This window comes from Battus philenor, unplaced genomic scaffold, assembly GCF_028537555.1.
Source record: "Battus philenor isolate CCGP_79_NKW_IND1 unplaced genomic scaffold, ilBatPhil1.0.hap1 SCAF_1, whole genome shotgun sequence".
Lineage (NCBI taxonomy): Eukaryota > Metazoa > Arthropoda > Insecta > Lepidoptera > Papilionidae > Battus > Battus philenor.
Genome location: NW_027181661.1, coordinates 1,129,258 through 1,147,629, shown reverse-complemented (window position 1 = coordinate 1,147,629; position 18,372 = coordinate 1,129,258). Strand labels below are relative to the sequence as shown.

Below are 18,372 nucleotides of genomic sequence, written 5' to 3'. Positions count from 1 at the left end.
TTTTAATAGTAAACAATGACAAAATAAATGTTAAATCTATTATAATTTTAAGAAACGAAACATAGTCGTCTCTATTTATTAACATAATATGCAACGCTATCATTTTTTTACACATATTACAAATTTTGCAAATCAAAATATGTCAATATGACTTCAATATTATAGTCAATTTTTTTATAATTAAAGTAACATAGTCGTCTCTAATATTATATTATTATTATCTATATCGTCATATTCGCTGCGAGTTCGAAATATAAATGAGATCCGCGAAAGGACCAAGATCGCCTGCCCAGTTGCGGCATACCGCTCGATGTCTGCCGAAGCCGAAAGATTCTAGAAGATTCTAGAATTACGACCACGCTAGTGGATTGTCCACATAGTTAAAGATGCGGAATGTCGCTGGAGGTGATCAGTGCTTGACCGATCATCGTGGCGAACACCTATACCTTCCAGTCGACATTCATCGGCTGAAAAGAAAGAGAGAAAGAAAGAAAGCAAGCCATCTCTGTCATAAATAACGACGTAAAATTTAGTGGTCAATTGTGTTTCGTTGTGACCACATTTAAACTAGATAGTGTGGATAACCTAACATTTTGCGCCTGAACATATGTAATACTAAAATATTTAGTTAAATATGTAATATTTACTACATTACATATAATTTCAATTAGACATTTAAACGTGTCTATCGCACATATTACATTCAAAAGTCAGGATTCCTTCAGTTATCATTTACCGTCTAGATAGAGCTTAAACTTGTTTATTTTAAAGTATAAAGGAAGCCATTAATTATACTTACCTTTTAATTAATTTTAAATTGAAGCTCGAAGTATAAGGGGTTCCGTATCTGAAAAGTTTAGAGAGAAAAAAAGAGTGGGTCTTTTATTAGCGTTTTAACATTGTTTAAGAGTTAAGAGACGAAGGGAGGGACCCCCGTCGAATATTCCAGAGTCGGCAGCCATTATCGGCCTCCTCAACATTTTATAACTACTATTATTCGGATTATGGTGATTTAAATGCTTATTTACTGCTCGTTTTAATTATAACTCAACGGTTTTTATTTCTCTTTTGATTTTAATAAAGTTTTTCTTATCAAATCCAATGTATACAACTTTGTTAAGTAATATCTTTTGTATTAAATAATTTGCAATTTAATATTCAATTGATATCAGTACCGAACTAAGCACATATAAAAATTATTACGTAAATAAATACTCCACTATGTTGGTTGTGGCTCAATGACCTAGGCGCCTTTGGAACCCACGTTACTCTTTTCGACTGTATGTTTTATATAGTTGTGTTCTTCTGGAATTTTCGACACGAATGATATCATTTATTACCGAATGCTTATGTGGTAGCATAGCGATAGTAGTCTGATATTTTGGATCTTAGGTAGCGAGTTCGATTTCTGGAATACAATCGTATATGCTCCACAATTTGTGCGTTAATTATATAAGATTTTCATTGTTCTCGAACAAGCTTCTAGAAGATGAACAGCATCGTTCTCTGCGTACTGTAATACCGCACTGCGATCGCCAATTCGTGGTGATTAAGGTATGCTACAGATATCTTTGGGTGAAGCCTATTCTTTGCAGTAGATATATCATAAAGTCTAGCATGCAAATGACAGCTACAATCCTTCGCACGACGTTTAAAATATCTCTAAAAATGATCGAAAGTGGAAAGTAAAAAAAAAATTGTATTAATTTAAAATATTTAATAATGAAGGTGAGATAAATGAAATATATGAATTCCAAATAAAGATTTAATTACAATCGTTACATAATTTTACTCATAATAATAATTAATAGGTACATATTCTTTAAATATCTATATAGAAAATTTCTTATTAAGCGAATGTATTCGATTTGGTCACTTCGTATCAATTCAATCTTTCAATTTTGTAGACCAGCCTCTGAAATATTGCATTGCGAGGGATGAAGGGAGGGAATTCACAAAATTTCAAACTGCAACTCACGACAAAGGCATTCAAAATAAATTATTATAAAAAAATCTATTATTACACATGTTTTAATAACATATTACATCCGTATATATATAGTGACGTTATTAGGTACTGCCTCTGGTTCAAGTGCAAAACAGGTTTAGTTCAATACTAAATGACGATCCGATATTTATATAATACTCGAATGTAATACATCTTTTGATAGTACATAATCACGTGTACCCAATAATGAAACGTTCAAAACGAACTGTTGATAATGAAACGCATTATTACGAATATATATTATTTACAGATTCTAATAATACTTTTAAAAACAATATTTATAAATTTTATTCTCGTTATCATTTTCAATTCGAAGTTTATTTTTATATATTTTAACATTGCGAATTATACTTTGTACATATGTGAAATTAAAAATAGAAAAAAAAAATCTCTACAAAACCATATGTACAGCAACAACAATAGATGTGGCGATTCTGTTAATATAAATAAACATATTTGTGTAACTACTCGATTCTACTTCAGTGTTGTGTGTGTGTGTGTGTGTGAAACTTAGTGATTTACATGCCTATGTTGTACACTTATATCTAACGAAATCATTCACTCGTCGAACATGCCGAGCGATTTTCGTCGTCAAAAACAAAGATTGGAAGAACAGAACAGTAATGGAAAAAAAAAACATTTTTATTATCTTAAAATTATAACATCCCATTACGGAATCGGTTATTTACTATAATTTACTAAAATCCAACAACTAATTTCTCTTCATCCGCGTACCATTTCGCGCATTCGTGTTGGTATCTATTAATTATAAATAGTTTCGGATTATAATTCCATATAATTCTTAAATCTATAAAAATACTGAGCAAAGTCGATTTCATACAATGATCTTTAATTATCAAGGGCATCCCTCGATAAAAATCGCTTGAAACAAAAATTTTAAGTACAAGTTAACGAAATATTTTGTACAATAATATATTTAAAAATAATAAGATTTCCATTCAACGGCGTTCCAAATAATATAAAATAATACCGATCGAATATTATTATCTATTGAAATTAATAAAAATTTACATCATCTTTACAAATAAATTCATTAACTCTGCAAAAAGTTTTTCCACGATAACAGTATCCGGAGTTAGATCTTACAGAGGAACAAAAACACTTTTGTCACAGTGAAAATTCGTTAGTCCGTAGGGGCTGGCGAATGCTTCCGCCCTGATTACACGAGCTTTACCTGAAACAATAAAAGAAAACTTTAAAAATCGAGCAAAATTAAAATCAATTTACAACTTTACTTTTGTGAATATTCCCCAAATATTGAAGGAGTTCCACAGAAGAATTGGTCAACGTAGCTTGAGAACTGTACGTATGAAGTGACATTGTCAGGTCGTTGGGATCCAAAAGGTTCTCAATTGGCGACCATGAACCAGGTATCGCACCCACTCCCTAGCTTGACTGACGACTTAGTTAAGATCGCGGGAAATCGCAGGTTTTTGAGGGAGGCTTTACTGGCGCATATCACGATACTACAGGTGTTCAAGGTCTACTATCTACTGTGATATTCATTTTTCTTTATATAAGCACTATGTTAATTCAAAAGTACAACTTTTGTAATTCAATTAGTATTAATTATTTTGAATCCAGATTATATACGACTATGGTTGGTCAAATGAATGACGTTATATATGTATAAAGAAAATTTAATGTTATTAACGATTCAACGAAAGATTCTAATAAATTTTTGCGCAATAAAAATAGCCATGAAAGAGTAGAAATTGTTAATGAGTCTCTGTGTAAGAATTAACTTTAAGTTAAGAATTAAATTTGTTTAGCGTGTATGGCGCAGAGTATTTCGAAGGCTGCGTATTCGAAAATAAAAGTATCCTCTATAAAGAATAGCGGTATTTAAATTATCTAAAAAAAGAAGGGTCGAATCGATGGCCCAGCCGATTCTATCTCACAGCCGCCGGTACCAGCCCTCCTCGGCGTTCACACATAACGGCCGAAAAAAGATATAAAAAAATCCAAAGCAATCGAGATGAGGTGACGAAACGTTCCGTATCATTATCTGAGAATTTATTAACGATTCGCCCGAACCGGAAAACCGAAATGTGAAAGAAATAAAAATCGGAGCGCGCGGACAACTAAGCTTCGTACGGCGTCGGTGAAAAAAGAAGTCGCCCGACTTGCGACTGAATGAAACAGGGAACGACCCGAGGATCAACAGATAAGAGGAAAGATTAGGGTGTTGAAAAAAAAAGTAAAGCGGCTTTAATGCCGGGGCCAGTGTTGTGAATGAAGGGGCTCCATTGAGCCTGCGCCCACGCATGCTTGCGCGTTATCTGACTCGAAGGACCAAGCGCTCCCGAACGCCCTCGCCGCCCCGCAACGAACAATACTCATTGTGCATTCATAAATTAGAGTTTTTGTCTTAACAATTCTCCTTTCGTATTATTCAAATGCGTCCTTGTGAACGGAATTAGGAATAGAAGCACCTTACAAACGGAATTGGCTTGCTTTGTTACGTTCGTTATCTGTTAACTACAAGTTATGAGTCAGCACAATTGAATAAATAAATTTCTATCATTATCCTTATTTTTTCAATTTCATTTCTGTTATCTCTATTATTACATCCCCAAGGAGTTTTTGTCTTAAATATTATCTTTCAATATTATCATGCATCTCAAACTACTATTTACTAATTTTACCAATTTAATAATAATTATTTATATGCATCATTATTTCAGCTCGATTTTTTTTTCACATTTTTTTATAATAAATTTTGTATAATTACAAGTATAAGTAATATGATTCAGCTAGATAATATAAAAAAAATAATGTCATTATTCGTATTTTTTCAATTTAATTTCTTTCATTTAGAAATTTCATTAATTCCCCTCCGCGGATTATGTTTATATAATCGAAATGAAATTGTTTATTCAAGAAATAACCGTCCGCATTCATTAATATTTATTACGGGGCTGCGCTAACGATATATTTGGCTAAGCATCATTATTTCAGTTTCTTAATCCGACCAAATAAACAAATAATCATTAACGCCATCAAATGGAAATAAATTGTACAATGGAATGACGGTCCGTTTTAGTAGCGATATTATTTGGTCGAATAAAAACGGCGAAGGTATGTTACTTAAGCGCAAAACAAGGATCGCCCGTTCGATTAAGTCCTTTTTTTTTCGAGGTCCTTTAAAGGAATGCCGCGATAAGGAGTTATATTCGCGTCAAGGAATCCGAGGGACAAAAAGGCGTGAAAACAAAAATAATATAAAAAGTTTATAGATGTGAATTTGTGAGCGTTTGGTTAAAACAGAATTCTTCGCAAAACCTTCCTGTGCGGCGAAGTTCGCGGTTCGATTTATTGTAACCAAGACTCGAATGCCACCGCAACTTCTAAGAAATCCTTCGAGGACTCTTAGAAAAATGCCTCTAAATGACCCTTACAAAGGATGAATAAAATTCGACTTCGCTCTCTGAACCACTTCTTCCCGTATAACTATACACACAAACGTTATACGTATTAAGTTAATTAAACCGTAATTATTTCGATCGTAAAAACATTTGAATTTAATATAAACATTTATATTCGTTGTTTTGCGCCATAATAAAATTACGATTTTAAAAAAATCTGTTTTATAACTGATAACGCAATATACGCTGTAAAACATGCTCGTTTTATACAGGGTGATTGGTAATAGATATAAATATTTAAAGGGACGATTGTAGGGCTCATTAATCACATAAAAATCTTTGATTTGTGAATGTGATCACTGCAAAATGTTACGTTATTTTTTTTTTAATAGAACACAACAAGCCAATGTCCAAAGTCCGGAGGGACAGAGAGTAATATACGAATTATGAAAACTATATTTCTTACTCTCGTTGCATTATTAATAATTTTACAAGCCGTTGAATTTTTAACCAATAAACGTGTGTGTGTGTGTTATTTATAAAACATAAAAACGTAATGTTGTTGCAAAATATAGACGTAATTGTAATTCCGGCAGATCACATGCGTAGGTGTGTGAACTTTGACACTGATAAATGACGTAAGATAGTGATCTGCTCCAACCCCACTCCATTGTTTTCAATTACCGACATGACACTCATGCCGCGGCTATATGGCTTCCTAGCTATCTTCACTGCGATCATCCATTTACTAGGTTCCCGGGGGAGCAGCGTCATCAATTTGAATCTTTAACTCAGTTGCAATACGACGAACGAAGAGATAAAAAAATCACACTATACTCGTGAGTTGCGATTTCAAGGTTACTGTGCTGTGAATTGGCCATCAAGGCTGCTACCAACCGTTCCTATTTGAAATATCAGGTGGAGTGAAAGTTTTAAGACTGAAATGGTGATGATAATGAAAGGAAGGAAATAATAAACGCAAGTGAAATCGTGTGATATAAATTAAAATGTTGGAGGTTTTAAAGCTGAAATGATAGTGATATATAAGATGATATTAACCTTTTGTAGAAAGGCTTAAAGGCGGCCGATCCCTCATTGTGGTGCGGCTGGTTGGGCTGATGGTTGTTGGCGTGATGAGGGTTGTGTGGGTGGTGGTAGGGATCGCGCTGCGGCGACTGCTGGTGCCTGGGGAAACAGTAGCCGGATCCCCCGCTGCCGAGAGGGTTTGCGACGCTCGGCACTTTCATATTCGGTGGTGTTTGCGGCGGTGTGTCTGTTTGGACGTCAGGGAAGGCCGCTGGGTGCACGCAAGGATGCTGGCCGTATTGACCGCCGGGAAAGCCCCCGTAGCGGCCGTAGCCACCAGCAGGACTCGCAGCTGCCGTGGCCGGCAGGGCAAAGCCGTTGGCACCGTCCGTTGGCGCCGGGCGCTCCGCTCCCGCGTACGAGTGCTGCGGCCAGGGCTGTGCCGCCGGAGGAGGCGTCTTGCACGCAGCCGTGTCCGCCAGCGACCATATCTTCGGCTTAGATGCTGGAATCGGCACCCCGCAGTCAGAAGTGGCGCGCTTGGACTCCTCCTTGATCCCGTAGCCGAGCAGCTGGTGGTGCATTCCCTGCAGCAGCTCGTCTCCCTTCCGCTCCTCATCTGTAAAGATCACGCGACACATTATACTTAGTGTTCGACGACGCCGATATCGACAATAAAGTCGCATAAGCCCGGTGACCGTTACACCGCGGACGTAAGTTTTGGGCAGTTAGAGAGGCGAAATCTCGCGCACCCTTCGGGAAAGCCGTGTGAAAATACGTTTGTCGTGCGGTGACCCATTCGTTAAGTGGTTATCCGATTAGCGAAGTGAAAATACCACTTTGGGGAGCGCCCTCGGCTCTCCGATCCCTTTCGCATTTAAGCCGAGCATTTATTTCGCATTTCCCGGGCGCCCGCGGCCTTCCCTCCGAGGTACGCGACCCACACAATTAATGGTCAACCTCTCCGCCTTGTTTTTCCCTATTTTCGCTTGGCCCTCTTTAAACAAATAGATTATTTATTATACGGTAAATTATAAAACATTAACACTTTCTTAAATTCATCATAAATAAAAAAGCATATCATAAACCGAGCTCTCATAATCTTAAATCCCTTCAAATTTTTCACAGACGAATCTGTAGGCTGGAATATAAAAAAAAAATTCGTAGCCGTTACATCAATGGACTTAAGCTGGTTGTTCATAGAATCGTTATGACGCAATTACAAAAAAAAATAAAAATATGAAAAAAAAAGAGTGTTTATTCCGCAAAATTTTATAAGTCTATGAGTATTATCATAATGCCATTTTCGCGTTGTAAAGTCGGTTTCGGAGGGGGAGTAATGAAATTCGGAGGCCGTTGCGGGGGTGAAGGGGGAAGTGTCCGCGAAGGGGGCTTGTGCGAGGCGACTTCATTCTCTTTATTCCATTTAATGCTGACTGCTGCTAGCTTTTATGAGGGGTTACCCGCGTTGCCCTCCGGATAACCGGGAACTCCACCGATACTCGGCGCGGAGATATTTACCCGGCAAATTGTTTTAATTTTCATTGTATTAATCTAATAAAACGCCGCAATGCCGGAGATAAGAGAGTTGAACGCCATAATGGCCCCATATTCGGCAGCTTAATTTCTTTAACTTATCGCGATGCATATATTAACTGGATTTTTGACGCTTTCAATGTTTTTGTAATTGAAAACGGACTTTTAATGTTTAATATGATTAATTTTCTTTACGATTTTTTTTTATTTTAATATTATTTGTGTATAAATTGTTTTCTGATATTAACGTGTTTATTAATTATATAGCATATAGTATTGTATAACAAAATATTTTTAAATAACATTATACCTGCATGCCATTAAACGTGTTATCATAAGAGTAACTAGATAAATGACTTTAATATAAACAAGCCCAGAGCATACCCCGTCTGGTAGAGTGAATTACATACGAAATAACAGAACTTAACAAAGTAAAGAAAATCTATTGAGCAGTGGTAGTCCACAGGTATAGGACTGAATTGGGATCGCAAGTCGCGGGTTCAATTCCCAGGATACAATTTTATATAATTTACACGTTTGTGCATTAATTATATAGGATTGCCAGTACTCACAAATAAGTTTCAGAATATTGGCAGCAGCGTCCTCTGAGTATCATAATACTACACAACTAACAAACTATCTCCGTGGAGATTATAGTATGTACCCCCTTAGTATCTTTGGGGGAGATCTATGCCTTATAGTACGTCGTACTATAGGCTAAACGATGAATCTATTAAAAAAGTTAAATATGTATATATGCCATCCTATATAATTAATGCACAAAATTTAAACTATATGAGATTGTATCTCGGGAATCAAACCTGCGATCCCAAGTCAGTCATTTACCACTGAGCTAACACTAATCGCTTCCTTGTAAAAGTGTAAACTATCATTTACAAAGTAGATTAATTTTTTTAATGCTATTTTTTAATTTATTTAGTACTATATAGTTTATAGTATTTTCAAATTTTTGTTTAAAAAAGAGTAAACGGTTTCATGAAGAAATTTCGAATTTTAAAATTTTCTATATATATATTTGTATTAGTGTAATTGGTTACAAGTGAAAAAGCTTTAATTATTTAACACCCTGTATAAAGTGAACACTGTAAAATATGAAATATTAATTAAATTTTTCATTTCAGTTTGGATAGGCGTATAATTTCTTACAATAAATGTACGCAAAGATAAATAGTGAACAATAATAACATTTAATATGTAGTGATTCGTATTTGGATAAAGCTTCATTTTTGCTATATTTTTGGATGATGTGTAACTAATTGACAGCTAATGAGATATGCATTGACTCGTTTAACACGTTCACTGCGGCTTGAGGCCGATTCAGCCTCATGGTAGACTTTGCACTGGTGCGGCGCGTAAAACTCGTGTTTTCTCTTTAGTGCGGCGGCTGTTTACACTCAACCGTATGAGATATGACGAAGACAAATATAGCTTTCTTTATGTCTGCGAAGCATTGACTCAATATTGTAAAAAAATGATTGAAACATGAGGCAGAAAAGGCCTCAACCGCACTACTAGGAAGTTCAGCTTGAGGCTGATTCGACCTCAGCCGCACCAGCTGAAAGTTCTTCAAAATTGGGCCCGCAGTGAACGTGTTAAAACTTTCACACTTGTGACCAATCGGCCTGCATATATACTTGTATTATGCATATGCAAAAATTTATCCCATCTGCGTACGACGTTGCAGGGCCGTGGAACGGAACGCAGTCCGCTACGGGCAGAGTGGTTTTTCCCTTTAGTCACTAAAGCCGGGGGCGCATAATAAAACGCGTCCTCGAGGGGCGAGCCCTCCTAGTGCCTCCCGCATCCGTCGCGGCGTGCACAGGAGGTCACTCCTATTTATTACTCCTCCGAAACACTCGTATAACTTACTCGCGCACTTGTTTCCATTAACGCATGCAGGATTAATATTTTGTTTGCGCTTCGAGTGAAATTAACATTTATTGCTAGGGTCCGAATGCTGGCTTTTATTCATGAGGAGCTTAGCCCGGGAAAGCTCTGCGCGTTTGTTTGCCGAAGGCGACGGGGGCCGCGTGAGAAAGCTTTTACACTGGCTTTGTTTGACGTTACTTAGAATGATATATTACATGTCGCTTACATCGACGCTTCAGTTTGAGAAATCGCATAACGCGCAATGTAATACAATGTTTATGGTGAATTAATAGCCGTGTGGCGGACGCATGATATGTTATGAGTCGAATTATGTGCGGGGAACCATTTTTATTACTAATTACAGGGGTGAGAAAATTTACAATGTTTATGTGTTTTTGACATTAATTGTCAAATACAACACAGTATTTTTTAATAAATTTTAAACACTCTTTATTTAAAATATAGAAAATGTAGCAGAGATGTGTTTATATTTGCTTACTATTTTTTACGTAATACTTTTAGATTAAGATACGCTAGGTTTCGTGTATCAAAATTTAAAGTGACGGAAAAGGCGTATTATTCAATTAGCGAATATTTATTTATATAACAGGAATTATTGGCAATAGTGTCGTTTAATTGTCTAGGCTGTTTCTGACAAATTGTACATTCATAAATATGTATTATTAAACGTTTATAAAAGATGTAATGTTCTGCAGTATCTTTCTGCTTCTCATCCACAACTATAATACATTGCGAAACATAGAATCAAAAACGAAATATATTAAAAATAGTCGACGATCGATATGTCTCATGTTAAAAGTTCAGTTAATTAAGTTAAAAGTAAATAATATTTTTCAATGGACATAAAAACCAAAAATATAATAAAATATACTTTAATGTAGACCAATTAAAAATATATATAAAAATGTCAAGTGTAAAAGAAAATAATTATAAATAATTAAAATATACGGCTTTACGAACAGAGATTCCTTGAAGATAATTTTTATATTGACATAAACTTTCGTACTAATCTGTTATGGGTTTACGGATAAGTGTAAATATATACAAAATTATATTACACGTATAAATATATAGATATATTGCGCATTTAATTTTTTAGTGTAGAAAAAGTTTACATTTTTTTTTTAATTTTTATGTGTTCGGTGTATGGCGTAAATAATTAATGCACAAAGTGTGAATTATATAAGAGAGTAACGATCGAATATCTCAATCTTAGTGGGTTACGACTGCTCTATTGGACTTTTATTGCTTATAGAAAGACGGTGAATACAGGCCACTTTCATGTGATCTTTTTGGGGCTTTGGAGGGCGTTTACTTCTGATCACCTACGAGTGAAACATCTTTCATGTATTTAAATATATCAACCTATTCCCGACATTTCGTCGAACATTAAAAAATGATGAAAGGAATTTAAAAAAAATATAATAAATAAATTTATATGTGTATCGATATAATTATCATTTAGCCGTTTAAATTAGATATCATAAGTTGTTTTGATATTCGATTTTATTAGCAGAGATACATACACGAAAATAAAAGTTACGAACTTTATTAGTTGAGGTATACGTGTTAAATATCGCCCGTGTCAATTCTAAATTTACATTAAATAAAATTATTTTTGGAGTTTAATTTTTAGGTCGTCCACCGTTGAACATGAAGTTTTCTTCATAGATTTTTAATAAAATCGGTGGGAAGAAGACAGGGTTCAGCCTTGTCTTGCGTTAACAAAGTCATTTGTCCACCTTGTTTTGGTTGGACGTTCTAGATTCAAAGTTTAAAGATTTTTTTTAAATATCGAATAGTTATAAAATTATTATGAATATACGTTAAGGGCTTCGATGTGAGTATTGTAGATATTTGTTTGACAGCGCAGATATAAAAAGGGATGGTTAGTTTAAAAAAAAAACTTTTTACTTCACTCCACAGGGTTGCCACCCTCAGTGAGTGCCGATTGCGGAAGTAGCCGAGGGAGTGCATGCTCCTAATCCCGTATTTTCCGTTAGAGGGCGCTTTCTTGCGCCTTTTTTGTCGCCAAAGAATGGGGATGTTTAACATTGATACCTACCCACTAGAAGTGACATTAAATATTGTTCTCTTTATGTTTTGAAATGTTTTAAAATTTACTCGATTTTTAGACACAATTAATGTCAAATTTTCGACAATATTTTTCACTACCTAAAAGTGATACTCTATTACTCAAATCATTTTCTTCAAATTAAAGTCGATATATACATCCAAAGATAACAGAACAGTCCACAACAAACTCTGTATATTTCGGCTCATAGCGTACAGATTATATTAAAAAAAAATATCAGTTTTCATAATAGACCCCCATTGGAAATCTTTTGAAAGCGTATGTCAAAAGATTTCCAATGGGGGTCTATCATGAAAACTGATATTTTTTAAATATAATCTGTATCCATACTTTAGCGTCCGCGCCTTTGTTTTAAACTATCACATTTAATCTTTGCGTATTCTTTTTTGCATATTACTATGTTTATTAAGTCTCTTAAAATATTTGTTTATATTTTATCGACGCCCGAAAAATGATTAGTTTATAAAATTACGATTGGTGCCTCCACTTCCTTATGCCTACTCCATATTACCATCCTCTGGTTGTGCGCCAGTCTGTGCGTCATTTGCCGTATTCGCCATATTGATGAATCTTGTTACACTAGTATTAGAATGAGTGAGATTAATACCACAGTTCAAATTAAAAAAAGCTTCGTGATTTTCAAACGCATCCTAGGCTTAGAAAGAGATAATAGGTTTTTATTTGTGCTACTTTTAATAAACTTACTTAACATAGTTTTTTTTTTATTAATTCTAATTTGTATCGCTGGTATTTTTTTTTACAGTGTTTACCTTTCACTTTAACTAAACGCTGACAGTTGGGAGAGGGTTGCCGCTATTTGATACGGATCTTTCTTCTCCCAGCTGCGAGGCACGACAGCGTTTTATTTTTTTTTTTACACAATTTTCACTTACGGGTAAATACAGCTAAAGACCTAACGTAGTACTTAACATAGTAGTCAAAGAAATTTATTCGTCATTCGATAAGAAACCAGGGTCGTCGGAAACGATGTCGCATGTTATATCACAGGGGATGCATGGATAGATGATGAATCTCCGACCATATTGGATAGAAACGTTGCTGGAGTTTCATCCGCCACTACAACCATCGCTTTCCGAAGTGATAGTGGTGATATTAGCCAATGGTAACAGCAGCTAATCAAGCCGAGGTTCGACTCTCTCAGCGACATATGTGTCTGAATGCTTTGTGTCCTCTCAACTCGGTCACTAAATGGCGCGTTCACCTAAGCGATCTAAGATCTCAACAGCCGACAAATCTGATAAAATTTTAGTATATAGCTGCTGGAACCAAAGCTCCTTCCAGGGCTGTCGGGTATTGTTACTTTAAAAGAGGTCGTTGGCTATGTGTACTCTATGCTCTGCCATTTCAAACACGCGGAATCTTCAAATGCAATATGGGCAGCAGCAAGATTCTGGTCAAAAACATAATAAAAAGCAATTTATTATGTTTATTACTACTCAAGCAAAATTTTTAATACTATTTCTAACTTATTTTTGGGGTTCCAAAATTCGTGCCATTATTAAAAGTATCTATATGAAATGACAAACAAATTTAGTGTCTGAATTGTTTTTTTTCTTTTTGACGTCTGTTAGTCTCTATTGTTCTATCCTACAAATTATAAGCATTTGTGGTAGTCAGGTAGAACGTTAGGTTTAACTTAAACCTCATTTTTGAAACAGAAGATTGAAGGCTTCGCTGCTATTAACTCTAATGCTTGATAAAAAGATCACTGAACTTCTAGATCGCTTGAAAGAAAGGTTCTCTAATACTTGTATTGCCCTAATGCTTTAGCTGCCACTCAAAACATTTACAATTCGGTAGAAGAATCTCGAAATAATGTATAGCTATTGCTTGGTTTACCATATCTCTAAGCATTAGCGTTGGAACAAGATGTTTTGTAAGAAACTCCGGCAAATCTTTCATCTTTTGTAGTTTACAAACCGACATCTACGGTGAAGATGGTATGTTTTTAAATAACAGAAATTGAGGCGTTAATAAATATATAGTATGTTATTTTTAGTGAGCTCTTAGATTTACAGTTCTTATAAGGGTTTTATACTACAAGGTCATAGCTAAACGTATGTCAAAGATTTTTCATTGTACCTAAAACCAATTCCTAATTGTTGTTGATACGATCTACATAGGATCATTGGAAATATTCGATTCAAAATATTTTTTTTTTCGATAGCTATGGATTATTGTTAATTATCCATGAATATGAAAGGATAAAAATAAAAAATAAACCACTATATAACCCGTTGAAAATTAGTAATATTTCATAATAAAATTTATTCAGATTTTAAACCCGATACATGAGCTGACTTGTTGCATATAAAACTGTTTATATAACCTGTTGACGCCGATATAAAAAACCTGTTTATTGTGAACGTAAGGACAAATTCATGTTATCCTTTTTTAACCGAGGACACTTCCAGTGAATTTATGAACGGGCCGCCACGCTCCGGGTTACCGTATTCTTCCTATTTAATGGCCTCGGCCGACGGTCCTTGAGACCGCGAATTAAGTACACTCATCGACAATACTGAGTTTTGTTTGTCGGCAGTCGCAGCGCGTTAGGCGTGACGCCCTCGCACTCCCATCAGCCCCGCTGACTTCGAAAACACTCGTGCCATAGACCGTGTTTATTGCAACAATACCCACTTATAATTTATACGTTCTCGACGGCCGGCGCGCACCGACCTCCCACGACTGCGTTTTATTGCGAATACATTTTTCTGACATCCATAAATCTATTTCACACTGCAACAGAGAACCACACGACTCGATGCCGAATTACAAAAAGATATAAACTTCTAGAACAATACTTACATAGTGCATCCCCGCGTGACAAATGTACAAATCCTCTGGCGTGAAGACGTTCCTAGCCCCCTTGTGACCTCTAAAGAAAGAGGCGCTATATGAAATTCGGCCCCCGGCGCCGCCCACTTTACTACGAATAGGAAATCCGGGTGCGACGAGCGGTTACGCACAGTTACACGCCTGAGACCAACCTCCCCCCTCTTTACCTCGCCCATTTCTCCCCCATTCCCCCCCTCCGACCTCACACCGAGCTACGCCAATTCACTCGATTTATACACCGACAAAATTAAAGCAATTGAAAACGTTTAACAACACCGGCACAACTCGGACACGGGAATAACGCGCGCAAATAGTGGATGATAAGGAATTCGCATAAGCAATTCACGTCGTACACGGTACATCTCAACAAACAGTAACATTTCGCATAGTAATGGCATTTACGCAGATGTAAAACAACATACCAACCGCATTCAGTCGTCTGAAGGCGGTTGGATTTAGTAATGAGATCAACGAACCTTTGTGGGGTTTTATCTTATTGTCCTGTTCTTCTTTTTCCTTCTCCTCGTCTGATAGCATGGTGTCGTCATCTTCGTCTGTCTTATTTTTAGGCTCCCACGTCATCTTGTTCTCTTTCTTTAGGCGTCGACGCGCGTTCGCGAACCACGTCGAAACTTGTGTCAGAGTCATCTTTGTTATTATCGCCAGCATGATCTTCTCCCCTTTTGTTGGATACGGATTCTTCTTGTGTTCGTTCAACCAGGCCTTCAACGTCGCTGTTGACTCCCTAGTCGCATTCTTTCTTCGCGCTGCCAAATCGTACCCGGCTCCATATCTGTCGACAAAGGTACGTTTATACATATACCTAATGGGATAAGATATACGCTTCCGACCTGTACGCTTTATCAAAATATCACACTTTTGTCGAAGCCACGTCTATAGCATGGAACACGGAAAATACTTTTCCATACTTTGTGTCATACCAAAACTAACTAAGGGTGTGTTCAAATAAAATCTATATTACTTTCGGAACTAATATTCGAAACACAAACGTCAGTTATTAAAATATTTTATATTAATTTTAAAACTATCATATGTCTATGTTTCTTATGAAAAATAATAGTACAAAATATTTTCATTTATATTTTAATTTAACTATGTTGTTTAGCCTTGTAATGTTTCTGCAATTTGAACATATGCAATCGGAATATTATTTACTAGAATATACCTATTTCATTTTAGAGAGGGAAAATCATGAAAAAATAAAAGTTACTGATCTCAAAACATAAGCTACAATTGTTTATAATATCAAAAATATAAATTATTCGGACGCTCCATGGACTATGTCACGCAAAATTTAGTTCAAAATTGATTTTTCTATATTCTAAAATAATCATCAAATGTAACGGAAAAACTGGAAAATTTGTCAGCTTATTTAACTTATTTTAAATAATTTATATTTTCAGTAAGTCACCAGACAAGTTCTTGTAATGTTACACAATAAACCATAGAATATATTAAAACATCTGTACCTAGCTGACAAATATTTAACCATCAAAAAAAATCTAGTAAGTAAATAAAGCAGTCAAATGAAAATTTAATCACAAAAAGACGTTTAAACTGTAAATTATGTTATTTATTTTTCATTATATAACAGTCGAGGCAGTAATTATTATATTTGGGCCGAATATGACAATATCGAAGCTTCGTATATACCAGCAACAAATACTCATAGTGTCTACTGTCAAAGCAATGGAACGCATAAACGCTATGTGTCAATTCGTTTAACGCCGAACAATAAACTAGGTTCCGTGTACGTGAATGATAGACGTTTTATTGCACGCAATAGATTTCACGAGAGCGCTTCGAATATAAAACACGATACGGTTTTTAAGTCCCTCCGTACCATTTGAATGCTCATTTCGGGAGTAATTGTGGCGAAAAGTTTCCTCTTGTACCTGATTCGGCGACACGACAAAGGCAGGGCCACAGTTGCCGGGAGTTGTCCAATAAATAGACAAAACCGTAGGCGCAGCTAAAAAACCCGCATCGGGAGATGCTCACGAAAATTGCGGCACACGGAACGCCCTTTGAAGTTTACGACTCGAGAAATGTCTTTCAATTTCTCCCACACCGCTCGACGTGGAACGTTAAAGGTACCGATTTAACCAAATAACTCCATATAAAAAACCAAATGTATTTTTAAATATTAAAATGTCTTATTAATGAATACATTTTTATATATACCTATTTCTAAGTACATATTATGTAGACAGTATTAGACTTATAAAGTTATTAAAGTTATTTTATCTATTTATGTTTACATTTAAACAATATTTATAAATTTAAAATAACTTTTGATGTCGTATACTTTCATGTAAGCATTTTTGTGTGCATTTTAACGTATTTTATATTGTTAATTAAAATAAAAACGTCTATGAAATATAATAAATAAAATAAAATAATATTTTATACATCGATTATTTTGTATTAGATAAATGATTTATAAAAAATATAGTTAAATAATCAAGTGTATATTCTGGTTAGAGTTTTGATCAAAGTTAATTTTTGTACATATAAATGGACCATCATTATTTTAGCTATGTATATGCCCGTTTTGATATTTCGAAAGTTTAGAAGTTATTGTATATATGTAACTTTTTAAATATATTTAATATCACTGTATTTCTGTTTTAAAAATGATAAACTTGAGGGCGTTCCTGCGCAATGACCGTCGGGATAATAGCGGTGTTTGTAAAGTAACAACTTTTAAATAAAATTATTTTTCTACTCTGTGTTATATTATATTGTTATAGTTTTTATTAAAGTTATATAAAATCGAGTAATATGTAATTTTTTTTTATTTTTTTTTTTGAATACAGACAGTGATGTCGTACAAAATATTAGAATGTTTTTTTTTATTTAAAATGTATTCCATTTTAATTGTTTTAGAACAAGACATAGCTTCTCGGCATTCTATGGATTTACTATGTGGGCGATTTAAACGATCGACGGCCACTCCATCCGTTAAAATATTTGTATTATTAGTATGTGGTCCAAACCGAGGTTCTCCTAACAGTTCTCTAGCTACGCTGCCTTAAGAGGCGCTCTCTTTGCCCTTCCACCTGTGGAATTTGCAAATGGGCAGCAGTGGCAGTACAGACCAAAAAAAAACTATGAATAACGGATTCATCGTATTATATGTCCAGGTGTTGTATGACAACCACGTTTCAGGAGGTGTCTTTGTTAGCGTCGGCTTAACCAAGTTTGAAAGTCGGTAAATGACTTAATGTTTGCTCTTGACGAGTATAAATTTTTCAGTAAGTTATAGAGAGACGATGTTATACTTCTCGCTCTTAAATCCTCCGGATGCAAATTTTCTATGAATTTATTTCTAGTTATTATATTGACTAAGCCGTAGTCCTTGTTTATCTTAATTATGTAGGTTTTATTTATATTTTGTTTCACTGAAAACATAACGTTTTACTAGTACACGTTTAAATGTTTGAATTCTTGTAAGAATAAGTCTTAAAAACGTGAAAAATATTAATTTTTTATTGTTAAAAACGTTTAAACCACTGTTAGTACTA

At 35.1% G+C, this 18,372-nt stretch overlaps 1 protein-coding gene across 1 annotated transcript in view; it reads right to left on the bottom strand.

Moving 5' to 3' along the window:
* Nucleotides 1-1,757: 1,757 nt before the first annotated feature.
* The window catches only part of LOC137923156 (homeobox protein caupolican-like), a 100,666-nt gene continuing 84,051 nt past the window's right edge, over nt 1,758-18,372 (bottom strand). The window contains exons 4-6 of the mRNA XM_068766705.1: nt 15,301-15,617; nt 6,457-7,042; nt 1,758-3,203 (exon numbers count right to left, since the gene is read on the bottom strand). Coding sequence (XP_068622806.1) covers nt 3,200-3,203; nt 6,457-7,042; nt 15,301-15,617 — 907 coding nt within the window. The 3' untranslated portion in view covers nt 1,758-3,199. The remainder of the gene's footprint in view (nt 3,204-6,456; nt 7,043-15,300; nt 15,618-18,372) is intronic.